The 27920-nt window shown below is 42.8% G+C and overlaps 1 protein-coding gene across 1 annotated transcript in view; it reads left to right on the plus strand.

Annotated features, from left to right (window-relative positions):
* lrp1ba (low density lipoprotein receptor-related protein 1Ba) overlaps positions 1 to 27920 on the plus strand; it is a 66972-nt gene that overhangs the window by 13587 nt on the left and 25465 nt on the right. The window contains 40 exon segments of the mRNA XM_067260974.1: positions 290 to 526; positions 1047 to 1227; positions 1673 to 1892; positions 2092 to 2281; positions 3042 to 3164; positions 3328 to 3468; positions 3566 to 3691; positions 3808 to 3924; positions 4167 to 4247; positions 4710 to 4874; positions 5112 to 5288; positions 6991 to 7191; positions 7765 to 8010; positions 8379 to 8576; positions 9073 to 9277; positions 9398 to 9562; positions 9660 to 9904; positions 10397 to 10528; positions 11040 to 11273; positions 11381 to 11555; positions 11705 to 11799; positions 12063 to 12212; positions 13822 to 13962; positions 14613 to 14738; positions 14830 to 14961; positions 15070 to 15204; positions 15302 to 15431; positions 16853 to 16979; positions 17173 to 17324; positions 17709 to 17833; positions 18083 to 18454; positions 20567 to 20756; positions 21548 to 21752; positions 23859 to 24051; positions 24763 to 24888; positions 25414 to 25542; positions 25750 to 25869; positions 26007 to 26120; positions 26220 to 26369; positions 26629 to 26751. Coding sequence (XP_067117075.1) covers positions 290 to 526; positions 1047 to 1227; positions 1673 to 1892; positions 2092 to 2281; positions 3042 to 3164; positions 3328 to 3468; positions 3566 to 3691; positions 3808 to 3924; positions 4167 to 4247; positions 4710 to 4874; positions 5112 to 5288; positions 6991 to 7191; positions 7765 to 8010; positions 8379 to 8576; positions 9073 to 9277; positions 9398 to 9562; positions 9660 to 9904; positions 10397 to 10528; positions 11040 to 11273; positions 11381 to 11555; positions 11705 to 11799; positions 12063 to 12212; positions 13822 to 13962; positions 14613 to 14738; positions 14830 to 14961; positions 15070 to 15204; positions 15302 to 15431; positions 16853 to 16979; positions 17173 to 17324; positions 17709 to 17833; positions 18083 to 18454; positions 20567 to 20756; positions 21548 to 21752; positions 23859 to 24051; positions 24763 to 24888; positions 25414 to 25542; positions 25750 to 25869; positions 26007 to 26120; positions 26220 to 26369; positions 26629 to 26751 — 6594 coding nt within the window.

Consider the following 27920-nt stretch of genomic DNA (forward strand, 5'->3'; position numbering starts at 1 on the left):
GTCAATCCAAACAACATTTCATCCAGTCAGTAATGAATTGTAAACAGCCATCTAAATCTCTGTTTAAGACTGCCTCAGTTCCTTTCCCTGTTGCCTTGTCTCACAAAAACACAGATAATTAATCACATTGATTTCAGAAACCCTGATCAACATCACTAATTATGGTTTGAGTTATGATGATACATTTAGCTTTTTCAAATGCAGTATCTAATGAGTGAATCATACGTGTATCAATGTAATATACTAAGTTGACAGATGTGTTACAGTATTGTATGTTTTTGCCTTGCAGAGCCCATCAATGAGGTGTTTCTCTTCTATGGGAAAGGGAGACCTGGGGTCATACGAGGACTGGACCTGAATAATAAGTCAAGGGTTCAGCCCATGCCACCAATCGAGGGTCTGGTGAACCCACGGGCCATCGACTTCCATGCCGAGACCAGGCACATTTACTTTGCAGACAGCACCAGCTTCCTGATTGGCCGGCAGAGACTTGACGGGTCACGTCGAGAGACGATCCTAAAGGATGGTCCGTTATATTATGTTTATCTTCATGTTTTTTCCAACATTTCTGAGTTACAGACCAATGGCCCTGAGTTTCGAGAGTTTTGAGGAAACGAGAGGAAATTCTTTGACCAAAACAACTAGTCTATACTGCAATTAATCACTTGCCATTTTGCTGTAATGTATACTGTACTTGCTCTTTTTTAATTTGCAATGTGTTGAAGTTGTATCCTGGAATTAGGTCAACCTTTAATTCTCAAATGTGATTATGTAAGCACCATTATTGCGTGGCTGTTGTTTTCAAGTGTGTATGTGTGTATGTGTGTTTGTGTATATATCTATATATGTATGTATGTGTGTGTTTTCTGTGTGTGTGTGTGTGTGCGTGTGTGCTTATGATGTATTTCTCACAGGACTACACTTTGGGGTTTAAATTACATTATAATAGGAACCTTGAGACATTGATGGATTACTATGAGGCAGGATCAAGAGAAGATACCAAAAACTATCTTCTCTTTCTCTGTTCTCTTTTCACTACATCCCAGACCTGGATAATGTAGAAGGAATTTCAGTGGATTGGATAGGGAACAACATCTTCTGGACCAATGACGGCTATAGGAAAACAGTCAGTGTTGCCAGACTGGAAAAAGCTGCACAGACCAGAAGAACTCTCCTGGAGGCAGATCTGTCTCACCCCAGAGCCATCGTGGTAGATCCACTTCACAGGTGAGAATGTGTGACGCTTGTGTCAGATGTGCTTGCCACGGATTATCCTCAAGGTGTTTTTCTATTTCCCTGTTTTTAGTTTGTGACAAATGTCTGCTTAGTTTCCCCCTCTGTCTGGGTATATGTACCCATGATAAGACTTGAGATTAGCCCTTCTGCCCCAGTGCAATGAGGTGTCAGTCCTCAGGGAGGCGGCAGGGGCTGTACTTTAACAGTTAGTCTCTACTAAGCAGAGCACTTGAAAAGTGTGAGTACACCAAAACATTTCCTCGATGAACATCTAGAAAAGACATGCCGCAAATGAAAATCTAACCATTTCGTTAAAGTATATTTATAATCGGTTTGAAAAGGAAATCACAGAATACAAATCGAATGCTCATGTAAAATGTCTCGGAAAGTACTTTGAGTGTTTTTAAAGTGGATCGCCAACCGCACTGCGTTTCAGTTGGATCTACTGGACAGACTGGGAGGAGGATGAGGTGAACGACAGCGTCGGCAAGATAGAGAGAGCCTGGATGGACGGCACCCACCGCCAGGTCTTTGTCTCCACAGACATGCTGTGGCCAAACGGAATCACCTTGGACCACAACTCCAGCACCATGTTCTGGTGTGACGCCTACTATGACCACATTGAGAGAATCTTTCTCAACGGAAGCCACAGAATGGTAAGTGGAATAGTGATTGTTCTCTACTGAACAAGAGCATACTGTCATAAAATAGATCAAAAACAGTGGCCTGAGAGTAAAATACATCGCATTCTAACCTTGACTATAATGGATGGCTATCCATTTTTGCTTGCTTACAAACTGCAGTTACAATGCCTGTCCATTTAAACCTCCCTCACTGTTAATGTTCTCTCAAAAGGTGGTGTACAAGGGCAAAGAACTGAGCCATCCCTTTGGAATCTCTCAACACCAAAACCATGTATTCTGGAATGATTACACGAGTGGGTCCATTTTCCAGCTGGATTTGCTGTCAAAGCAAGTTGCTTTATTGAAAAGCGAGAGGCCTCCTCTGTTTGGGCTTTGTGTTTATGACACACAACAACAGCAGGGTAAATGCAACCATTATTGCTTTAGGACTTGTTGTTTAATACATTGTGTTCTTGTCAAGATGTTGGAAAAAGACAGATGACAGGATACTGCACAAGAGACAATATCACCATTGTAATCCATTGGCAGTAGAAATCATGCTAAATTGGAGAGCCATTAAAATTATTTCTGTCTATCAAAATAAATTGGTTAGTTTTCAGGACACATTAAACATTAAACATTAAAACAAGAAACGTAATTTAGGTCTAGGTTTTTCAACATTTTTCAATCTTTCAACATTATATTCTACGGTTATGTCTCATGTTTTGACTCATGGATATTTTCTCTATGTAAGAGTGTCCAAGCTGAGAACAAAATGGAGCCCAGAAGAAAATGTGTTCTGGCCAGCTAATAGCATATATAATGAAGCTATTCTTATTTGTGAAATTCCAGTCAAAATGTAATTGCACATTTTAGAAGTCCTCTGCAAAATGCAACTATCAAGTACAACTGTTTTGGCTAGCAATCTCGCCTGTCTCACTCCTCAAGGTATTGAATGTTGTTCACCAACCTGTTAACAATAGTTGATAGAAACCCAGACAAAATCACAATGTTGACATGTAAGGATCCATTTTTGATAAAAGGGTCAAAATAGATCACAGCACAAAAAGCCCAAAATAATCGTGTGTCAAATATTTTGTGAATTACAGTAAGATGTGGAAAGATTATAAAAGCTAGAAAAATTAGAGCACCATGGATTAATTTGAACTGTTTGCTTTTTAGGTGAAAATGCATGCCGGATAAACAATGGAGGCTGTGGTAGTTTGTGTCTTGCCATACCAGGTGACAGAGTTTGTGCATGTGCTGACAACCAGCACTTGGACACAAATAACAGGACATGTTCATGTAAGTCAAGTATTCTAAGACAAGTTGACATTTGACAGTGAAAATTGCAAAGACAACCTCAATTGAATGTCTGATATGTCCTCACTGACTACGCATACAAACAAAAATGAATGTTCTCTGTGTCTTTCTGTGTGTGTGTGTGTGTGTGTGTGTGTGTGTATAGCCGCGCAGACGGCCTCAGAGTTTCAAGCATGTGGTAGTGATGAATTTCAGTGTAAAAATCACCGCTGCATCCAGGCTTCTTGGAAGTGTGACGATGAAGACGACTGCCTAGATGCTAGTGACGAAGAAGCAAACATCTGCTGTATGTCACACGGCTGCACCGAGCTCCGCATTGAGATACCAGAAGCTTTATCAGATACAGTCATTTTTCATTAATACCATTTTTTTTTTTACTTCAGATAACCGTAGTTGCCCTGCAGATCACTTCAAGTGTCTTACTAACCGCTGCATCCCTAAGAAATGGCTCTGTGATGGAACGGATGATTGCGGGAGTAATGAGGATGAATCTAACGTTACCTGCTCAGGTATTCGACTGTATGGTTTTAAAAACCTTCAATAAGGCTCAATGTAGAAGTAATTACATATAACAGTGTCTAGAATTTGCTCTGACGTACATTATGACTTGGGATTATTGTTCCAGCTCAGTCGTGCCAGGACCATCACTTCTCCTGCTCCAACGGGCGATGTATTCCTGAGTCATGGCATTGCGACAGGGAGGACGACTGTGGGGACCACTCAGATGAGACGTCAGCTTGTGGTAAGCTTCTGGACCAGTCTGACTCACTGAGTTCACCTTCAGTTGAAGTTAAGGCTCAACCCCAAAAATTACAATATTTGTTGATGTGCTGACAAAGTTATCTTTGTGAAATGTTCAGTACATCAATATATATATTAAAAAAAATCTCTGGATTTTAGGTTGATCAAAGGAAGTCTTTGGTTTGGTGTTTATGAATTCCCATTCTATTGTTGACTCCTGCTTGTGCTTCCATTGATTTTCAGATTTCCCGTCTTGTGATCCATTCTCTCAATTCAGCTGTTCCAGCGGGAGGTGCATTAGTATGAAGTGGCACTGCGATTCAGGTAAGTCATTATTCAACAATACTTTGCGAAGGTTGAGGAGTCGCTGTTTTGTTCTTCCATCACTTTCTTGTCAATGGCTGAATGTCAGGGATGCTGAGTCAGAGTTGTAGTTATAAGGCGTTTACCCACTTCAGAGGAAATGAATTTACCAGACATACCAGCAAATCTTGTTCAATCAAAGTTATTTCCCACTGATTCATTGTGTGAACAATGTATTTTTGCAAAGAGCGATGTACTTTAAATCATCCTCTTATGAGTAGTATCACGAACGCACTCTTCTGTGCTGTTTTTGATCTGACTTATCTTTTGATCCCTCATTTATGCATCAGGGTAGTCATGAGCATGTTCAGATGGGGGAGATCCCTTAAAAGTCACAGTATACCCACCTATCAAGACACGAATATACTCAATGTCTTTTTCAGTATTTCATAACCTCCTCCTCCTCCTCTTCCCTTAATACAGACGATGACTGTGGGGATGTCAGTGACGAGGTGGGCTGTGCCCATGCATGCTCCAGTGCCCAGTTCCAGTGTGCCAGCGGGAAGTGTATAGCTGCCCACTGGGTCTGCGATGGAGATGATGACTGTGGAGACCACAGCGATGAGAATGTCACGTGTCATGAGACAAGTCAGTTGGACGGAGTTGGGCTTACAACTCCCCCTATTCCTGAGCACGCTGGTCTTACATTAGAAAACGTCTGTGTCTTGTATCATTTGTGACAATATTTACTGTTTTAATATGTAATGTTTTACGAAGTTGTTTCCTGTCATTATACTTATATGACTTAAAAAGGTGTTCTACAATCCTTATTTACCCCTGTTTACCATTTAACCATTTGTCCTCCGTGTCTCCCTCCAGCAGAAGAATCATCCGAAGACTGTCACAGGGATGAGTTTCACTGCCGTGAGGACGGGACATGTCTCCCTGATCGCTGGCTGTGTGACGGGGACAAGGACTGCGAAGACGGGAGTGACGAGACAAACTGCGAAGGCTCCGGCAGACTATGTGACCCTCAGACCAAGTTTACGTGCAAGACATCAGGTAAGTTCGACTGCAGTTACACCAGTTGTTGTAGAAAGTTGTGTACCGTAAAGACAACTTGACTATGTAGATTTAGGACTTATCAAGTGTATGCGAAAGCACACTTTGTTGGTGTGCATCCAAAACACTGTCCAATTCTATAGCTTTGCATTCATGTAAATATGAATCATTAAGGTGTTGCAGAGCGCCCTCCCTTCAATAAAGAATTGTTTTATGGCCCTTTACACAATGTATTTATGATGGTAATGTGGAACGTTTGGGGGTATATTGACCTACATGACTCCTAAAATAGTTCCACATGTCTAGTAATTCAAAGCAGGCCGGAGTGTTTTCAGAGTGAGTAGGATGAGGGTGCATTGGGATGTTATCTTGTGGTGATTCATGTGTTTCTGTGTTCGGGAACATCGCACATGAGAATCTTTGGTTTACTCAAATGTCAAACGTTAAGGTCATCCCATGGGTGAGAGTAAATCATTCAGTCTTCATGCTGGTACAACGTTTAAACCTAAAAAAATGAGTTATGTGAAAGTTTGTATTATTTTTTATAAGGATGGTTTTAATAATAATAATGCATTTTATTTTTATTTTATGACCAGGCACAAGAGTATTGATTACTTCCCACAACAGTAAAACCATGACATTTAACATTGCAATTACATGTAAAGTGAGGGCGACCCACCGAAAATAATACAATGCAGGTTCCAAGATATGTTATGGAATTTGATTTGTACATTTTGATTTACCAAACGCTGGCATCAGAAAAGTACTTTTATAGGGTACAGAGAAATATTGAAAAGACCATACTCTCTGTGTCCAGCACAGTAGCTATAACTGATAACTGAAAGATGCATGCACCTACAACACAGAACCTTGTTTGTTTTCAATTATTCATTTTTTTTAATGGCCTAAACCTTAAAATCACCTTAAGGTTGGCTGATGCCTGGCTGCACTAATAATGTTACCTCATTTCCTGAGGCCTGAATCCCTTCTCCTTATAGTTAACTCAAACCTGAACTCTCATTTGTCATGTTTACCTCTCAGTTCCAATCTATTATGTGATGAAGACAATGTTCCATCCGTCTCTTCACTAAAAAAGCGACTAAGTTCAGATGTGTTCTGGATTTATAAAGTATTATCAATCTGCAGATCGGAAGAGAAAACCAGACCTCTGACAATAAATAACAACACAACACCATACTAAGCTCTCAATCATGCCTCTCTCAGCTCTGAAGGCCAGAGGATGGTGTTTATAGTGAATAGAGAAAAACAAAGATGACATGAAGCCAATAGGTATGTGTTATTATAGGCAGGCGTATCGTATCACAAGAAAGGGCATGAAACACTTTACTTTTATGCACTGTGGCTTTGTTTACATTTTATCGGTTTATTGCTCAAATCAATGTAGTTTTTCAGTTATTTTATCTTTTTTTTCCATCCCTTTCAGATTTGATTATATGATTTTTTCCATCACTCTTTCTGTGTGAATTCAGACCGTGACTTCTGTGAGGATTTCTGAATCTTCATGGCTTCTGCCAGTTCAGACGGAACAAAGTAAATCCGAATGCTGGATGTGTAAAGTGTAAAGGTCACATTTAGGAGTATGGCTGTCCTTTGAATTTATATTCTTTATTTTGGTATAAACATGGCAGAACATTCTCACAAAGACAATGAATTGAAACGTTTCCATTGTTTCCGCCTAAAGGCAAGTGCATCATTAAGAACTGGGTATGTGATGGTGACTATGACTGTGAGGACCAGTCTGATGAAGAGGCTTGTGAAGTTTATGTCTGTAAGCCCCCCAAATACCCCTGCGCCAACGATACCTCCACCTGCCTGAAGCCCGAGAGCATATGCAATGGCCAACTAGACTGTGCTGACCACTCCGACGAGGGGCATTCATGTGGTAAATATTTGGATTCCATCCTTATCATCTTTGGAGTGAGTGGTTTTCCTCCACCTAAATGACCAGCAGATTTAGTTTGACAGTTTGAGCAATTTTATTCCCCAGCAGTGCTTTTGGCACCGTTTATCTTCTTGTTCCCATCTTAAGGGAAAGCAGGGAAAATAACAAACTTGTGAAACTGAATATGATATAATACTTGCTGACCTGGCTCTAAGCTTTTCATTGGAAAAACTCCAAACTATTCAGAATAGACAGTGTAGGCACATGAACCGGCAAGGGGATTTTGCAAGCAGAGATTGCCGACCAATTGTATGGGATCCAGCTTTGAGAATAGTTGATATAGTTCACCTACTGAAGACAGTGATAAACAAGAACATTTCTCATTCAATACATTTCAGTTTAATGATGCAGGGCAACCTTTGTATTCCCCCCCCCACACATCCTCTCCCATCTGATATTCATCTCTAACTATGCATTTGAGTTGGAAAAACACATTCAAATTCTTTTTTTCACTTACCTCTCAAAGGGCATAGTAAAGTTGAGTGTTTTTCCACGGTTCCTCTCATCTCGTAGAAGACTGTCTCCTGAGGAACGGCGGCTGTAGCCACCAGTGTGCTGTGGCCCCGGGGAAGGGGGTGGTGTGCGCCTGTCCCCTGGGGCTCCGTCTCAGCCCAGACAACAGGACGTGTGAGGCGGTAGACTACTGCTCACAGCACCTCAGGTGCAGTCAAGCGTGCGAGCAGTACAAAACCACTGTCAAGTGCTCCTGTTACAAGGGCTGGAGGCTGGGTCTGGATAGGGAGACCTGCCACAGCACAGGTAACTTCAAACTGTCATTGCTGACATGACTTTACCCTCTCTTCTGGAGAAATGCCCAAACAGCTATCCCCAAAGCAGTAGCCTGTTGGCAAACGCTGATATAATGCTAAATTGCACATGGGGGTGGCTGGTGCTCTTCTAAAAATGGGACTGGTTTTAAAAGGTTCCGAATGTATTTAAATCATGTGTGCATTTTTTATGGGTAGTGGGAGATAGCTTTAAACATGAAATTCTGTTTGTAATAATTTTTCTTTAAGAAAATCACATTCAAATGAGCGAAAGACAATTGACGGAACGGTGTGTGTGTGTGTGTGAACAATACTAATCATGTTTTTCATGTTTGGACTAATTTCTCTGTGATTTGTCAGATTCTTTTGAGGCTTTCATCATCTTCTCTATCCGCCATGAGATCAGGCGCATAGATCTTCACAGAAGGGACTACAGTCTCCTAGTGCCTGGTTTGAGAAACACCATTGCCTTAGACTTTCACTTCAACCAGAGTCTCCTTTACTGGACTGATGTGGTTGAGGACAAAATCTACAGAGGGAAGCTTGTCAACTCCGGAGGTAAATGCATATCTGTATCACGTAAAGCAGTGCCAGTAGTTACATGTAGCAGAGGCGTTATAAAAATACTCTCTTAATGTGAGCTGCAAGGTCTTTTTTTATGTACAGGGCAATTTGAAGTGTTTTGGTACTTATCAGCAATCAGGGGTTTCTCCATGTCTCTTCAGACTCTTAAAACTCACCAGCTCCATTACCCCACTCTAATAAGATCCCATCTGGTGCTGGTACCTGGAGAATATCTGAGGAATGACAGTTCACTATCCATGCTGTGGTTGATTACAAACAGGTGGATTAGGCTGTTTAGGGGATTGTTGATTGAGCCAGGGAGCTGCCCCAAATTATTTGTTACTTCTACTCTGAGCTCGTCTGGAACGGTTTCTATAACGGAATATTTTAGCCAAGGTCATTCTTATTGTACACTCAGTCCAAGTGCCGGAATTATTTGTTAGTTTCTTAGTGAATAATGTATTCCTTTTTTGGGTTGGGTGGTGCACAGGTGTTTCAGGGATAGAGGTAGTGGTTCAACATGGATTGGCTACACCGGAGGGTCTTGCGGTTGATTGGATAGCAGGGAACCTATACTGGATTGACAGCAACCTAGACCAAATAGAGGTGGCCAAGCTGAATGGCAAGTTCCGCAGCACGCTGATCGCTGGGGGGATGGAGCATCCTCGAGCCGTCGCTCTGGATCCTGACCATGGGTTGGTTCTCTACAATGCAGTCTGAACCTGTGTAAATACTGTGATCCCAACACTTCACCAAAAAAAGCACCAAAAACTAAGAACAAAATTGACTGCTTACACCAGCTTGTTTGTGCTTAGAATAATGTTCTGGACAGACTGGGGTGCCACCTTCCCCAGGATTGAGGCCGCATCAATGAGTGGGCAAGGGCGCCACATAGTCTACAAAGACATGGAGACTGGAGCCTGGCCCAATGGCCTCACCCTGGACCACTTGGAAAAGAGGATTCTTTGGACTGATGCCAGGTAAGTAGATCACATTCCACATGGAGGGATGTGGAGTTTCTATCCAATCAACTTGATTGTAATGTCTATTAAACAATGCCTGTATTCTTCTGAGTAGGTCCGACGCTATATACTCAGCACTGTATGATGGGACCGACGTCATTGTGGTTCTCCGGGGCCATGAGTACCTCTCACACCCCTTCGCTGTCTGCGTGTACGGGGGCAGTGTGTTCTGGACAGACTGGAGGACGAACACTCTGTCCAGGGCTAATAAATGGACTGGCTCCAATGTGACAGTGGTGCAGAAGACCAGTGCTCAGCCTTTTGATCTGCTGATCTACCATCCCAGCAGACAGCCTCATGGTAAACATGATGTCATTTATAGATTTGTACCGTACAGTACTTAACCGAATGAAGAGCCTGCCGTCTCTGGTTATGGATGCTATATTTTGCTTTTGTCTCCTTTTGTCTTTCTTGCGTGATATTTTTCCTTTCACAGAAACGCTTTTCAGTTTCTATTTTCCTATTTCTCTGACATAGAATAAATCTGCTCCAGTTTGTCATGGGAGACTGTTTGTTTCAGTCTTTACAGAAGAGACATGACCCAACAGCTGTCAGTATGGTTTGATTTAGCTTCTGTCAAACATGGACGATTGTTGATGATATGACAGAACAATGGAAATGATAATAATTGGTTCAGTATCACATTTCAGTCAAATGTTCCTTTGTGTGTCTGATGCGCTCATGCTTGCATGTGTTCTAATGTGCTTGCAAGTGCGTGCATGCCTTCAGATTCTAAAAACAGCATCCTTTGTATCTTCCTCCTCTTTCTACCTGTCTCCCTTTTGCTGGAAGCCCCCAACCCCTGTGAGAGGAACCAAGGTCGAGGACCCTGTTCTCACCTGTGCCTTATCAGTTACAATCACACGGCGTCCTGCACCTGTCCACACCTCACTCGACTCTCCGCCGACAACAGGACGTGCCTCAGTGAGTCTACAGTACACTCAATCCTCGACAGAATCCGCCACACTCCCAACTTGGCCTCTAGACTGTACACACTCTCCACAAAGTGTTTTTATGTTGTAACTCTTACAAAAAGTGAAAAATGGTCCGGGTTCGAGGTTCAGGGCAGAGTGATTATGTTAGCATAACATGCACAGCATGTAGACTGCATAACTGACACTTATAGGAGACTTATAGGAAAGGAAATAGGTAAGACATTGTCTGGGAGATGGAGGAAGCCTTGACCATCCTTATGAAAAAGCTAGATTAGAACCCTGTCCCTGTTCTTTCTTCTCTTCTCTCAGTGCAACTTGAGTTCAACAATAACAGTATATTTGAGTCCACACAAGGATAACCACACAATTCTCTCATCAGAGCCATGTAGCTGTTTTGACAAGTTCCTATTCACAAGTTTTTAAAAGTATCTCTCTCTCTCTTTATATATATATATATATATATGCTGATGTTGGGATTGTGTTGTTTCCTTCTCCAACAGCAGTGAGAAGGTTCCTTCTGTATGCCACACGCAGTGAGATCCGTGGGGTGGACACCAGTAATCCCTACCTGAACATCATCACGGCCCTGACTGTCCCCGACATCGATGAGGTCACAGCCGTGGACTACGACGCAGCGGCTTCCGAGGAGAGGATCTACTGGGCCGATGTCAAAGCGCAGGCCATCAGAAGAGCTTTTATCAATGGGACTGCCTTAGAAACGGTTGTGTCCGGAGGTACAGAGTGGTTTGGTTTACAGTTTACCACTATAAGTACCCTCTGTAAACCCTGTATACTTGTTTATTTGCATGTATCTAACACACATTTTTTGTATGTGTTTAAGGTCTTACGAACGTGAGAGGGCTTGCAGTTGACTGGCTTTCAAGGAACATGTACTGGATAAGCTCGGAGAATCATGAAACACAAATCAACGTGGCTCATCTAGACGGGTCTTTCAGAACTTCTGTTGTTCACGGAATCGATAAACCAAAGTGCCTCGTTCTGCACCCATCTAAAGGGTAAGATGTAGAAAATCTGGTTGTTGTGGTTTTTAAGTCCTTTCAAGTTTCATCATTTGTAAAGAACAGGCTGTCAAGTAATGGAGACTAGGGAATTTGAAATAACATTTGTTTATCTTGCATTGTTGATTGGTTTTTCTTCTATCTAGGAAAATGTATTGGACAGATGGCAATACAGTAAACATGGCAAACATGGATGGAAGCAATAGCAAGATTATTCACCAAAACCAGAGAGAACCAGTTGGTAAAGTCAAAGACTCATTTGTTGCCATAGCAAACTATGCAAAAAAACCTGTTCGGTCTTTGCTGTCTGAGATTCTGCTTATGTGTGGACATACTGTTTTCCCATTCTCAGCAGCACATTATGTCAGAGTCCTGTCCTTCTTTGTCTCTACCTCATATATTCATTAGAAAATAATGTCTGTGTATTGGCTAACTTCCTATACAACAACATATCCATTTATAATTCCCCATTTATGCGGTCTAATGTCAATGCTTCTGTCCTAGGCCTTTCAATAGACTACACATCTGGAAAGCTGTACTGGATCAGCACAGGCAACGGCACAGTCAATAAGTGTAACCTGGATGGCAGCGGTTTGGAGGTGTTGGAGTCCATGAGGAAACAGCTGGTTATGGGCACTTCCCTGGCCATTATGGGTGAGTAGTTTAAACCATGAAAGATTTCCCCTTGTGTGAAGCCTCTGACATGATGTAGAAGAGGGTCATTCATGTTGTTTATCTAAATCTTGATTGCTATGAAGACTTTGGGTTGTTTTTATGAACTATTTGTATCATGTGGGAAATACCATGAATTAACATTAATTCAAATTTAAACCAAATGACCCTCATGTATATAATATTATTACAACCATTTGGTTAGAGTTTGATTGATTTAAATGAGTTCCGTGGAAAAGTAATGCAATTATGTTCCTATATATCAAATGACAAGTTATGTCTAAGCTTTACCATTTACAGTTTACTACAATAGCTTAGCTATCTGCCTGTACACAACAGGAAGTTAATTGTTTAAAGGACTGTTGAGTGGATAACCGACTGGATTTATAAGAATACGGACGCTAATTTACTAACTTTAAATTGAAACAATTCAGAGACAGCCATGTCTTTTGATTAATGCAATTCAATAATGGGCTGTCAAACTTTACAGTGTCCTTGGTAGGTCCTGAAGTCTCAATGGACACTTAGCTTTTACTGTTAGCGAATGTGGCAATTCATTTAAAAAATGATGAGAAATAAACAATGCAATTAGCAAGGAATGCACTCAATCCACTGTTTTAAAACCTGCTACTTTACATGGAGTACGACCTTGTTTAAGGCCGTCTTTTCAAAGTAAGAATTTCAAGAATACCAAGAATTTCTTAATTGTCAACATGGTGGGAACTCGTAATGATTGAAAGGGTACATTAATGCGTTTACCATAAAATATGTACGGACCTCTTTCTAGTGGTTGTTATCGCATAGAATCAACTATCATCAATGATGAACTTCACTGATCTTTTTTCTGTCCAGTTACTGTGGTTGAACTCTTCAGTGGCACCACCCATTGTGACTTGGTTCAATTGATGTCCCTGGCAGGTTGACTGTAGGCTTGTTCAGCCATGTATCTGTAATCTGTACAAGTACATATTTAGAAGAAAAACCTTGGTTCAAGGTTGGCCCTGCATCAGTAATTTCCTAGCCCAGACTCAATTCAATATGTGTCTGGCCTCTTTTGTGGAGCTCTCACTATGTATAATAGGATAGGGAAGGTGTCACATGGCCTGGTTCTACTAGTTTCCTCCCAGGACTCGAGCCCTTGAGACTCAGCATGGAAGAATGAACTCCAGCTCCTGTGTCTCTCGCTGTCTCATATCACATGCTGTGGAGGATAAGAAATCTCAAAGTCCCAATTCTCTGAACAAAGCTCCGCATGTAGCCTATTTTATCAGGATCCCATGAGTCAGCCTACTGTATTCCTGCAGCAGGGGAATACAGCAAGGGCAGAGTATAGAGGTTTACACGAACCACTGTAGCCTACAACTAACACAACGATTCACTGTAACATGGGTCATGGGATGTTACTGCAGCTGTTCTGGTTCTGAACTACGTATTGAGTGTGAAAACTAACGCGACCCTTTTTCTGTAATGAAGATGTTTGATTCATTAAGTCTTTTACAATGTAACTTGGGTCCATTATCGAATATTATTTTTTTTATGCTGCTGTGTGATTGTAGAAATAAACTTGGATTGATAGTAACAATATCTGCAGGCGACAAGCTGTGGTGGGCTGCAGACAGTTCGGCCCAGTTGGGGACTGTTACTGAGAGAAGTGGCCTAAATTTTACTGTACTACGAAATAAAACAACTGGGATTGTCAACATGAAGATGTATGACAGCGACATCCAGCGAGGTAAGACAGATTACTGACAACAAATTCCAAATATTCCCACCCTACAAATTCTGATTCTGTATGTCTGAAATGTCACTCTCTTCATTTAAATGTAGATGTAATAGACATTTGCATATCTATCTAACTTTCAAGTGAAATTGGACTGCAGATGGTGACTGGCAGTGGCAAGCCACAGATTTTTCAATCTGTTCATAGGTTACTGACAGTATCATCCATATTAATGCCAGCTCTTTTACCAAAATTGCCGTGGAGCCCTTAAACGCCCCATTAGCATTGAAAATGGCAATTAAGGTGTCTTAAAGGTAAATCTTTTTACTCCCTCTTCAAACTTCCACAGAGCGATTAGCTACTTCATTTATCTCTTTGACACCGACCACATGGGAAACGGGGCACGTCTCATTACTCAGCTTCAAATGAGCTAGTCTAGGTGTCTGAAAATGAGGAGCCCGCTGAATGCTTCAAAGCTGCTCTATTTCTCAAACACACATGCGCCAACGTGACTCTCGCACTCTCTGTAGCAAAACGCCCGCACTCAACATTAAGGCCGTAATCCGTCCACTTCTGAAGTGTCTCTGGGCGGATCATTAGGAGTCAAGTTGCGATGACGAACGAGTACAGCGGTAGCTTCCTCTCTCCCTTCATCTGTCTAGGGAGAAATCCGTGCCAGGTAAACAACGGTGGGTGTTCTCAGCTGTGCCTGCCCACCTCCGAGAACTCTCGGAGCTGCACCTGCACCCTGGGCTACAATCTCCGGCGAGACCGGGCTTCATGCGAAGGTAACCGACCACTCCAGGAGATCCTCACCAAACACTTTAAAGGCTGTGAATTTGTCTGCGGTTGACAATTAGTGTGCTTTGTGTTTCCAAGGCCTCGGGCCGTTCCTGATGTACTCCGTGCATGAGAGTATCAGGGGGATTTCTCTGGATCCCGGCGACAAAACAGAGGCCCTGATGCCGGTGACAGGCACACAGTTCACAGTAGGGCTGGACTTCCATGCTGGTGAATGTCAAGCTTTCTTGCCCCTTTTGTTTCCAAAGCGAAACAAAGCTCTTTTATTTGTTAAGAGGCTTTAGTAATGAAAAAGTCTTTGCCTCTTGATGTCAATAGGGAACGACACTGTGTACTGGACGGACTTGGGCTTAAACAGGATATCCAGAGTCAAGAGAGACCAGACCTGGAGAGAGAACATAGTCACCAGTGGTATTGGACGGGTGGAAGGGATTGCAGTAGACTGGATTGCAGGTCGAGTCACTGCTGTTTATCAAGTCCTCTTAACTCTTCTACAGAAATACCATCTCATGCATCTCACATAAGCTCAACTGGTTATCACTGATCCCAGGTAATATCTATTGGACGGACCACGGATTGAATCTGATTGAGGTTGCTCGTCTCAGTGGCTTGTATCGCTCAGTGGTGATAGCTGAAGGACTTGACCAGCCCAAAGCCATTGCTGTGCACCCAGTGAAAGGGTGCGTACAACAATATTGCTTTCATCCTCACTTAGAAGACTTCCTACTTGATATATATCTATGCCTGAATATAACATTTGTAAATGTTACTTACAGTTACAGAAACCCTGATGAATGGAAAGCTTGGCTCTCTTCACTGTTTCTATAGCAGCCATGCAGTAGTGTATCAGATGTGATAATTGCAGAGGGTTGAGAATGAATGCTACACAATACTTACCCAGTGGTGGTACACAGCGTTTTGAATGCTAATGTTGATGCATGAAGCACATTATCATCCCCATAGTTCTTACCAAGTCATTGGAAAGCAGCAGTTAAACTAAATGACAGGTTACCCTCCAATTTCACAACACAAACTAGACTATCCACTGGGCCTACTGTTGACATATTTCAAAGTCTATATTAGATTTAAGCAATCAGCTTGATTGCCATATGAGGTACATAAACACTCTGCCTGTGTGTGTGTGTGTGTGTGTGTGTGTGTGTGTGTGTGTGTGTGTGTGTGTATGCATGGGTGTGCATGCGTGTGTGTATGTATATGTGTGTGTGGGAGAGAGAGTGTGAGCTTGGAGCTGTGAGGTAATGAATGCGTAAGACGCTGTGAGGAATGGGGGTTAGAGGGAGACATCATTAATTAGCCTGTGCAGGTGAAGCTCAAGCTGTGCCAACTGCCTCATTCCCATTTTTCTGGGCGCCTCCGCCCTTCTCTCGCTGCTCTCATCAGCAGGAGAATCAATAGAGTGCTATCCTGTGGACTAAGCAATGGAAACACAGTCCTCTCTGCACCACGGTTAATGATTGAGAGTCTCCGAATGTGAGCTGTTCCTATCAAATAGGAATGCCGTAATGGGAGACTGTGTGTGCTGTCATTAAAAACAGTGTTGTTGGAAAGAACGAGGGGGGATTTTGATTGACATGTGAATAGTGTTTAACTTCACGTCTCACTTGGTGTAAGCCAAACCACCTGTAATGCATTTACTAACAGATTAGAGACTAATTTCAAAATAAAATTTTTGCTGATTGCCGCTCTGAGAAAATATATGCCACTCTATGTAGAACAAATTGTCTGTAAGCCTGATTCAAGAAAGGCAGTTTTTTAGGCCAGTGGAATTAGAAATTCCTCTCTATAAAGACACCTGATTAAAGGTGCCTTTTAGAACAGATGGTTCTGTCTGACCTGAAAAGAGAAGTATTTGAAGAGGATTCCTGAAGGAACAAAGAAAGCTTTTTTTTAGGGAGAGACAGAGCGAGAAAGAGTGCAGCAAAAGTCAAGAAAATTCTCTGTCATTGTTTCAGGGTATCTCTGGTATCTGTAAAGCCATCATGTCTTTCCAGTCTCTTGTGTCAAACTTTAAAATTGGCAGCTCCTACTGTCAATTGAAAAACTGCATGACATGTTCTCTAAGGCTATTGGTTGTGGACAGGTTCATGTTCTGGACAGAATGGGGCCAGAGTCCTTGTATCGGGAGGGCTCGTCTGGATGGCTCAGACCAGGAAGTGCTGGTGAACTCTGGGATAGCTTGGCCCAATGGGATCTCTGTGGACTACAAGGTGTGCTCTCCTCAGCTCTTCGCGGTCGGTGTGCTTATACAGCACTTTGAATCCCACCCCACATATTTGGATCCCCCACTGATTTTAAAGAGGCATTACACTCCCACCTCTGTGTTATCTCTTGATAATGACATGGACCAGGTTGATAGAGCTGACCTGCTTCACCCATGTTTATTTTCGAATTGCATTCTAGGAAAATAAATTATACTGGTGCGATGGGCGTACCGGCAAGATAGAGAGGATCAACCTTGAGAGCGGCGAGAGCCGAGAGATTGTACTGTCAGACGGCAGGGCGGATGTGTTCTCACTGGCAGTCTTTGGAGCTTACATCTACTGGTCTGACAGGTAATTTATTTTTCCATATATGTTACAGTCACCAAATGGGCCATGGAAACCAGCTGCTCTCCCCAGCAACCCCCTCCCTCCCCTCCCTCCTTCCCCGCACCCCACCGGCCCTCCCCACCCCCCTTGTAGGATTAGCCACCTCCCCACACAAGGTCGCGGCACCAATCGGAGCAAAGCTCCATCATTTGCACCGCAAAGACAGACACCTTTCCCGCTTAAATCGTACATACGTCAATGTCATGGCAAGGATAGGTCCCTTCACCTTCTGCTAGCCCAGCTGTCGGACGCAATTTAATGAGTTCTTCCATTATAATTAGCGGAGGGCCATTGATTAGCTGGTGTCAAACTTGTTGTGTCTCGCACTGTCTTCCTGTTGTGTGACAGGGCCCTCGCCAACGGCTCCATCCGCCGATGCGCCAAGAAAAACGCAACGGAAGTGGTGACCCTAAGAAGCGGTCTAGGGGTCAACCTGAAGGATGTGAAGGTCTTTAATCGAGACAGGGAGAAAGGTTGTAAAACATTTTTTTTTCTGTGTTAGTCAATTGAGAAGAATACAAAGCCTTTCCTTTAAAAACCAAGTAAATGGTAACTAATAAAAATTCGGTATATTGCAGCCTCTTGCATTACCCTCAGTAAAGATTGATTGTCCAATAATGTAACCTTTTCAATGGAGTCTGGTATTTTAGGATAAAAATGTTATTTCAAAGGGAGAGCTCATAACAGTGTATCTGATGTATTCCCGCTTTTCCCGCCGACAGGAACCAACCCTTGCGGCAGAGACAATGGCAGATGCCAGCAGCTGTGCTTCCACCAGGGCGGTGGTAGGAGGACCTGCGCCTGCGCCCACGGGCACCTGGCTGTGGACGGCCTCAACTGTCTCAAACACGACGGATACTTGCTCTACTCGGAAAGAACCTCCCTCAGGAGCGTCCACCTGTCAGACGAGAGCGACCTGAACTCCCCCGTCAGGCCCTATGAGGACCCGGCTCACTTTAGCAATATCATCGCCCTGGCCTTCCACTTCCGACAGGACACGAAAGGGACTAACCGAATATTCTACAGTGACGTCCATTTTGGGAATATACAGGTGGTCAACGACGACTGGTCTGGGCGACAGGTGGTTGTTGAGAGTAAGTCAATCGCTTTATTCTTACTTTGGTTTTTACTGCAGCCATAGAGAAGGTGTACCGACCTATTGGGTATGGCGATTTTATGCTTGTAGTCCTGTTTTTTACCTTTGTTACATGTTGTATGGCTTTGAATTTACATGAAAAGGAAATACTGTACCCTTCCCCAGCTGGCCTGTGCAGCTTTCATAAAGATGGCAGGCTCTCATGGCCTTGTGTCTGCATCACTTTTCCGAGTGTTGCCTTCATTGACATCAGAGCCCTCTGATGAGCCGGTGGAGCTGCTTAGCCCAAAGATGTTAACATTCTCCTCCGATATGAAAGGTCTACCTTGATGAGAACTAAAAAAGATTCACTTTATTTAAAGTGTGAAATCGGAGGAATCCCACCTAATCTCATCATGCCTCACAGAGCCGATATGGACATTTAGACGAAGACTCTAGACTCTTTTGTATGCAGTCTGACACAGACTTTGATCTTTCCTTCGCGTTGCCTTCACCTTACGTAATTCAGAGCTGTGTGAAGTCGTTGCTAGAATATCAGGACAGTATCTAAACCGTCCATCCAGTGAGGTGTACGGATTGTAATGTTTTGAACTCAGTGTGGTTGAGTGTCTTTCAGTTATTGATGTGTGCTGTACAACCTATTGAAAACATATAATCAATCATGGGAGGAAACTTGCCGGGTCAGTCCAGGGTCGGTTTAGTATTTCAATTTCCAAGTTTGTAAGTGGCTTGAGTTGTATGGGTGATCTGCAGACATCAGTGTGAATGTATGGTCAGCCTAAGGCCAAAGAAGAAGTTGAAGGCTGGGGGTTGTAGTTTGTATTGACAGCTCTTTTTGTCAGTAGGGGAAGATCTATCTTTGTTAACCGCAGTGAAAGGTGATGAATAGTGCACAGGAAATGATCAGAAATCCACTCTTCTCCTCCTCCAATCATTTTCCACCACACCATGCAGCACCACCACGATAAAAGATACATCCTGTAAAAGACATGTTCCAGAACACAACACAAATACTTTCCTTCCCTCGAGAAATAGAGGGTTTTTTTCCTTTTGTATTATGTGTTCACCGTGCCTGGTAGCTGCGATGAGGTAAATACAGATTGTTCCTTGACTCTGAGCGGCAAAATAAGAACAAAGTGCTTCTGATCCTTGATCCTATGGTGTACTGTACCATTTGTATGTCTCTTAGGAAAAAATGCTAAATGGAACACAAAATGAAATCTTCCGTGAGGCCAACCTTCAAATCTGCCTTGTTCTGTAGTACTCAGCTTAACTGGATTGGTTTCTTTCTCTTTCTTTAATAAACATCAGATGAGGGAGAGAGGGCACATTCAAGATGAGATTCTTAATGGATCTTACTATACCAGAGCCTCTATGAGCAGAGACAGAGATAAACATTTTGATCTCAACGCGTCAATCATCAGAAACAAACAATGAACCATAATGGGTTCATTTGACAAAATCTTGCCATAATTATCCAGAATGTTACTGTTAATCCTCAACTCAAGACTTGGATGAGCATTGTTCCAATGGCAGGCGAATCTTTCCCACCTTTAAGTCGGAAATAAAATATGTCAGGAAGTGAGCACACCTGCTATCGTATGTCAAATTGATATATTGTTTTATTAGAGGACCACTGAACCCAGCCAGTCCCCTGCAGAGGGTTTAAAGGTATAGTCGTTTCTCTCCCTAATTTGCTCAGACAGCAGATCCTTGTCACTTACTGTTCTGTAGCTTCTGTGTGCAAGGCTCCATGCTGACTTGGCTCAGATGCTGTACGTTTGACCGGAAAGGAATGGAGGAGAAGATCTATCAAACTGACTGAGGGAGGGGTGGTTATGAATTAATGCGTGTCTTAAGCTTGAGCGTGCATGTAACAATGTACGGCTTTGTCGGCACTTACTAAGACACGTCTGTCATGTACAATTGTCTTGTACACTCTTGTAGAAACTTTGTGTCTTTTTTTCCGTGCCAGGTTATAAACCGGAATTGTGGCTCGCTCACAGTAGTTAGTCTGAAACTCGTTGGTACAATTTGACTTCTGACTGTGTCTAATACCTGTCATGTTCCATTGAAATCCAGTTAATTTAGTTTAACTGCTCCTCCCTAGATGTGGGCTCAGTGGAAGGCCTTGCCTACCATAGAGCCAGGGACTCGATTTACTGGACAAGCTCCACCAGCTCCACCATCAACAGGCACAGCCTAGACCAGAGACAGCCCGGGGCTTTCCTCAGAGAGGCTGTTGTCACCATGGCAGAGGAGGACCAACCCCACGCCTTGGTTTTGGAGGAGTGCCAGAAGTAGGTGTTGTTGTTTTCACCCCCCATTACTGTACATTCTCTGGGGCCTAGTTGTTCTCATTATGCACGGATAACAGGAACTTTCAGTGTGCTGTGATGGATGTGTAAAAGCTGCAGTCTCTACTGGTGGGACATATATATATATATATATATAAAAAAAAGCTTCAGCATCTTAGATCACACGTTTTGACTTTTAACACATGCTGAGTTCTCTGCTCTATAGCACACTGGGTAAGAAGCTGACTGAATGATCACAGGAAAAGTATTTCTTCACACTGTCTGTTCGTGCTGCTTTAGAGTAGACCTACTGATCCCTGAAAACAAAAATGGCAGCATAAAAAAAAAAACGCAGTACTGTTTTTGAAATAAGTATATTTTATTGTTTATACGAATGTTTACTTTATTGTAATGCCAATTTCTGTTCATACAAATGTATTTTGTGAAATTGGAAGGGTTGAGTGTTCACGTAATAGTGAAATAACTCCTGAGTGCCTGCAGTCTTAGAGGACAGGATTCAGACCTCTTTATTTGTACCCATAGTTAGATTTGGTTTGGGTTAGGGAAAGTTTAACAACATAGAAACCAAGTACAATCACATTTTCCGTAAGCTTTTTCCCATCCCAACGATGCAGCTCTTTCACACACATAAGCCCTTGATTAAGACATTTTTTAAATGTAACATCCCAGGTTTGTGTGTCTATGTGTGTGCCAGTTCTAACTGTTATCAATGCCGGGACATTTCTCTGCAGTGATCAAAATTGAATTGTGTCATTATGTCCTCGATTTTCCAGTCTGATGTTCTGGACTAACTGGAATGAGCACCACCCCAGCGTTATGAGGGCTACGCTGGTGGGAAACAACATTCAGAGGATCGTCAGTACGGACGTTCTCACACCCAATGGCCTCACCGTCGACCACAAGGCGGAGAAACTCTACTTCTCTGACGGAACCCTGGGGAAGATTGAAAGATGTGAATATGACGGCTCTGAAAGACATGTGAGTAGCTAGGATTTGACTTCAAAGTTATGTCGCCATGTCTTTCTGTTTTCATTATTCTCACCTAGTGCCGATGAAAGGTGTCTCACTCGGTTTTGATTATTTTTCATTGCAGCGAGGAAAGGAGTTGCTTTGTCTGAAAACTAAGACTTTGAAGCCGTTTAGCTGTCTTTGGAGTAACACAAACTTGTTCTTGCTCCACAGCATTTTGACTACTCTCAAATAGTCAAATTGACTTTGAGCACGCTGGCTCCTCTAAGTACTTAAAAGATGTCAAATTGAGCAACCTTTAAGTGCCACCCTGTACAAGGACTGCTTGTGCCATCATGGCCATGCATCATCATGAATGTGGCCACTTAAGGAAACTGCATTTTAAATGTGATGTGTGATGTTTTGACAGCTTAAATGTTCAAATGCTGCCATAGAGGCTGGCAAGGCTTAACGTCGGTTGTGATGGAGGTCTTTGATGCACTGCACTACAGTATTTCACAGTGTAGTGTCCTGGAACGACGGATGTGTCAATCACAAAGCCCACGATCTGGCAAGCCCAGCCTGGAAACCTGGAACTAAGCCCTGGGTGCGCTATGTGGACGGTCAGGGACATGCTCCTCTTGGCATACAATATTTACCGTATGGATTTATGATGGATTCATGATGCAAAGCTCCAGCTGTCTGCCAGTCCTTCACATGTAAACACCATTACAATTCATGATGTTTAACCCCCTCTGGTTGTTTTGTTCACCATTAAAGCTATTCTGAACATGTCTCTATTAATGCACGTTGGTAATTTCTCTCTGTAGTTCAGTGTCTTCCACAGTAGTTCACACTCACATGTCCCCCTAACCCTAATTTAGGAGAAATAAGCACTCAAAGTGAAATGAAAAAAAAGGTGATTTCTGGGAGTACCTACCAATTCAGTAGAGTAGTGCCTAGGTCATTATATTTGTCTCTCACAATATTCTTAGTGGTCTTCATCTTTCCTTCACTGCTGGTTTTACCTTAGTTTTCTCTCAGTCTTCAGACTGTAATGACAGGGATCCTCATTTAATGGGTCGTTAGAAAGCCTGGAGCGCTGGAGAAATCCTGCAAAATCTGAAAGAATTGAGCCTCTCTCTCATCCACAGTATGATAAAGCAGGCAAGGAGTCGGCGTCTTGGAATGAAAGTCCACGAGTACTTTACCTGGACATAAACATGTTTACAGCACAAAGGTCAGAAAAGCCACACGGCCATCAGAAACAAAACAAAGAATAAGACTCCACAACCAAGTCAGAGACAGCTCAGCTTATATAGCCATCCTAACGAGTTTAACACAAAACAGGTGCGTCTTATTCCGGTGATGCAGAGCGGCGCTGACACACCGTGCGATCCGTGACAAAGTCTGAATGTAATTACACTGCATTGTTTTCCCTGCTTGTTTTCAACTGTTTAGCTGTTTGGTATTTGGTACATCTCACAGTACTTGGTACACCTCTCCCTATATTCAATAGTTTGAATGTATTTAACGACAATCATCTTTACAGTTTGCTGGTTCATGCTATACTTTAGCAGCATATATGGCACTCGTCTCACAAATGGAACTCGTGATATGTTACTGCAGTGTTGTTATTGTATAGTGCTGTAGAATAGTATCATATAGTGTTGTCGTCATGGAGTGTTGTAGTATAGTATGTTGTATGTAGTGTTGCTATGTTTTACTGTATAGTGTTTTACTGTGTTTAATTGTTTTGTTTGATACAAATGTGTTTTACCCCCATGTACAGCCCTGTGTGTTTTGTATCGGTAACCTGTTCATTTTTACTGTTAATTTTGATTTATTTTGTACCTTTAACGATACAATATCCCCTTGGGATTAATAAAGTACCTACTTGCCTATCTACTTACCTACCATTTACACTACTTGGTCTGTGAAAGTAATTTATCATCTCCTGGTGCAACGGAAGACCATCTTTCCTCAAACACTGAGGCTTTTCTCTGTATATGGACACATAGGAACTGTAATTGATAGTGCTTCAGCCTCTTGGCTTTGAGGCATTTGTATCCATTATGCCCACACCACAGGGGGCTTATGTTAAACAGTCGCTTCCTCTTTCCCTTCTGTTTGCAGATTATCCTGGAGTCAGGGCCGGGGACCTTTTTTGGACTGGCAATTTACGGGAACTTGATCTTTTGGTCGGACTGGGTCAGAAGGGCTGTGGTACGTGCAGATAAATACACAGGGGGCAACATCAGAGTTCTGCGAGCTGACATCCCACACCAGCCAATGGGGATCATCGTGGTCGCAAAGGACACAGACAGTTGTGAGTGACTGTAAACTACAATATTCGATGACATTTGAAAGTTTTGCACAGCAATACACTTTTTCAAAACTAGAGCCGCTGTTAATCATTGCACAACCTTGTTCGCTTCCATTTGTCGAAGGTGATTATGTTCCTGTGGCCTAGGTTACCATGAATAAAATTTATCTTTCAATAGCTCATTTGAAATACTTTTCTTTGAGTGCTCACAATGCAACTCAAGTGTGCTGGGAAGAATAAAGGCCAGGTCCAGGAATGCAGGCAGCCCCTCGACACTTGAGCCGTCCTGTGGCATGGCCAGTGCACTCATGTAAACCCTCATAATTTGCATCACAGCACCCTCCCAGTCCATGTGCGTGTTGGCAGGGCCGTAGGCACCGAGGCTATGATTCACAGATTTCCTCCTCATGCCACCGGCTGTGCCAAGCACAGTTCAAACAAGGGTCCGCAGGGAAGGATGCCCTTTGCCTCCGTAACACAGGCGTCCTTAAAATGTTAGCAGACTTTTTGGAGGCTTAATCACTCTGGCAGTCACTTCAAAATCTTGGGTTGATAAATTGGGCGCAGCAACCCATTTTGTATGCTTTTTTTCCTCCAATTTAATGGAGACCCTTAAAGCATATTTCCTCCATAACTCTGTATGTGCCTTGTCCTTATTATGTGCATGCAGTAGTAGAAAACATCCTCTCATCAGGATGTTGGCTGTTTTTCCAGGTGAGCTGTCTCCTTGTCGAGTACTGAATGGGGGATGTCACGACCTGTGCCTTCTCACCCCTCAAGGCACAGTGAACTGCAGTTGCAGAGGGCAGCGTGTGTTACAGGAGGACAACAGATGTGTATGTAAGTCTACTGTTTTTTACTTCCTCCACCCACTCGACAGCCAATCATTAAGGTCTAATGACTCCGCTTTGAACCCGACATCCAGTCTTACTCATAAGACCACTGGGAGTGAAGTCAGGATATTTAGCTAACTGGTGGATTTAGGGCGCAGTAGACTCTGGGAATGTTCTGGACTATAGATGTCAATTTGCATATGACAGTTTAAGCCCACGGAAATTATCTATGGTATTTCATTCAATGGCACAAAGTGTAAAACATTTTTAGCTGTGTATGGATTTCCCATTGTCCACAGAGAAGCAGAGAATACAAGCAGCAATGTCTGTTAAATTCTTCAAGGTGAAACTATGGGCAAGGACAATGAGAAACATTTCAGAGTGATGTGGGAATTAGTATGACTCAAACATTTTTTGTTTATCTGAGGATTTCTTTTAAAGAATTGCTATACAAAAGCAGTCTCAAAACACAAAAAAAGCTGTCTGAAATGAAGCCTTCAAAACAACGTGTGCCCCATTTCTCATTTTGCAGCTAAGACCTCTTTGTGCAACATCCACACTGAGTTTGAATGTGGAAATGGCGAGTGCATTGACTATCTCTTCACGTGTGACGGAATAGCTCACTGCAAAGACAAGTCAGATGAGAAAATGCAGTATTGTGGTAAGTACCCCATTGATCCTACTGTCTTAGCGGCTTCCTCCAATGCAAATCCTTTTTCCTCTAGCAAAATCTCCCGGGACCTTTGTGGAATGACTAATAGACTCCCTTCATCAAATTTCACAACACACAATATGTGTGATCTGTTAAATTACTACTTTGTCAAATTTCAGTTGGATAATTTTGCTTTTTCTTTGTCTGCTCCTTCAGATAACAGAAATTGCAGACAAGGCTTCAGGAGTTGTTTTAACAGGCGCTGTGTGACCAACGCATTGGTTTGTGATGGAGTCGATGACTGTGGTGACAACTCAGATGAGGTGTACTGTAAAAGTGAGAAAAAAACAACTGCAATGCAGCACAGAACATAATACAGCAATATGTGCTATCTACCTGTCCTTTTGTTTTTACCTGAAGAATAAGAAATGCTATCTTATTTCCTCTAACCAACAGTCTATTCTCACCTTTAGATGCAACATGTGGTGCTTCGGAATGGCGTTGCCAAGACTGGACTTGCATTCCGGCCTCGTCCAGATGCAATCAGGTCATCGACTGCGCCGACGTCTCGGATGAAAAGAACTGCAGTAAGATAAGCCTTTTTGTCAAGGCCCTCCAATGTAATACTCATATCTCCTGGCGCTGTAGTCGTGATATTAATGTGGGGGACGTTACTGTTTTCCCAGATAACCTGGACTGTTCAGATTACTTTCAACTCGGGGTGAAAGACGCTGAGTTTATCAGCTGCAACTCCACATCGCTCTGCATCCACCCGTCCTGGATATGTGATGGAGCCAACGATTGTGGGGATTATTCCGATGAAGCTCTCTGCCGAGGTGACAAGCTCTTGTTCTCTACTGTAGATCTGCACATACTCTGGATGCATTGAATCATGAGGGGATTAAGCTCCAGTGGTAATGAAGTGGACTGAATGTGTTTACAGTTTAGTCGAGAGTATTTGATCCGTATATGTGGTACAGAATAGTATAAAGTATCTGATCTGACACACCTTTATTATACTCCTTCTCATTGATAAAAAAAAGAGAAGCTTGAGTAATGCTCCGTGAATAACCGTTGTATCTTGATCCTGTCCAGCCTCCCTAAGACACGGGTGTCCTGATGGGTATTTTGCGTGCCCCAGTGGGAACTGCATCTCCAGTGTGTGGCTCTGTGATGGCCAGAGTGACTGTGAAGATGGAGCAGATGAATTACAGTGCGGTACGTAAGCCTTGCTGCCCACTAAGGAATCACATTTCAGATATTTGGAAGTTGTTATGCATGACTATTTAGAATAAACATTGCTTGTAGAGTAAAAGCATAATTTATTATTACCGTTATAATCATACATGCACATTTGATACAGAAGCAGAGCATTTCACCATTTCCATGACGACGATGAACTTTATAGAGAAGCCATCAGGCTTTAGGTTTCAAGGAAAGGTAGCTTCATTCTACAACTACAGTAGGATTGTGTGGAACAGATGTGTCCAGTGTGAAAGAGCTACTTCAGGCTGATGTACTTGGACGGTTTATCCCCTGCTGTCTCTCGGGTCAATATTCCGGAGAGCTGTTGTCAGATAAGAGGATGGGCCGGCTATGGGAAGGTGGTCTGGAAATCAAACAGTGCAGCTTCAGGATGCCTCTCCTCTCTCCTGCCGAGCCAAATCTTTACTCCCCTACTTGATCCTGTGGAGGATCCGCTTCAAAGCCCTTTAATGTCTCATAAAGAATCATAACTGGAGCCCAAAATCCTCCCGGGCAGGTACCTAAGCAGTGCTCTTTGACCCCACATTCCAAGTTAATGTGCATTCCTTTGCTGAGTTGCGTTTGGAAAGCGTCCCAGTGCCCAGGTGGACACACAGTGATTCCCAGGCACCGCACCCCTGTACGCATGTGTTGACCTTGGCCTCGGCTGTTGTAAATGGGAGCTTGTTGGCGGCAGGAGAAAAAGGCAGCAACGTGCCACAGTAAAATCGATGGGATAAACAAATAAGCAAATAAACAAAACGGACAATGCGCCCTAGGATGTGCTTGCGCAGGCTGGAATATTTTGCCTCTTTTTGCACTCTTTTGTACAGGGGTTGATTTACAAGGCGAGTGCCACTTTGAAAGTGCTTACCAAATGAATGTCCCAACAGTACGCCACAGAACCCATTTTAAAAATGACAGTGATATTTTCCCATAAGTTCCACATGCATGGGAACAAATGGGAACATGTAATGCTACCTTTTAGTAGGAGATTTATGCAGTCCTGGGTTTTGCAATGGGCCCATGCCATTTCTCTTTTTTCCACGACACATGGAAGCAAAGGAGAACGGCTTCCTGTTTTTGACAGAACAACGCTCTGTTAAGAACCCTAATTCTATTTGTCAGTTCTCTGTTACTTT

Source organism: Osmerus mordax, chromosome 22 (assembly GCF_038355195.1).
Source record: "Osmerus mordax isolate fOsmMor3 chromosome 22, fOsmMor3.pri, whole genome shotgun sequence".
NCBI classification, from domain to species: domain Eukaryota; kingdom Metazoa; phylum Chordata; class Actinopteri; order Osmeriformes; family Osmeridae; genus Osmerus; species Osmerus mordax.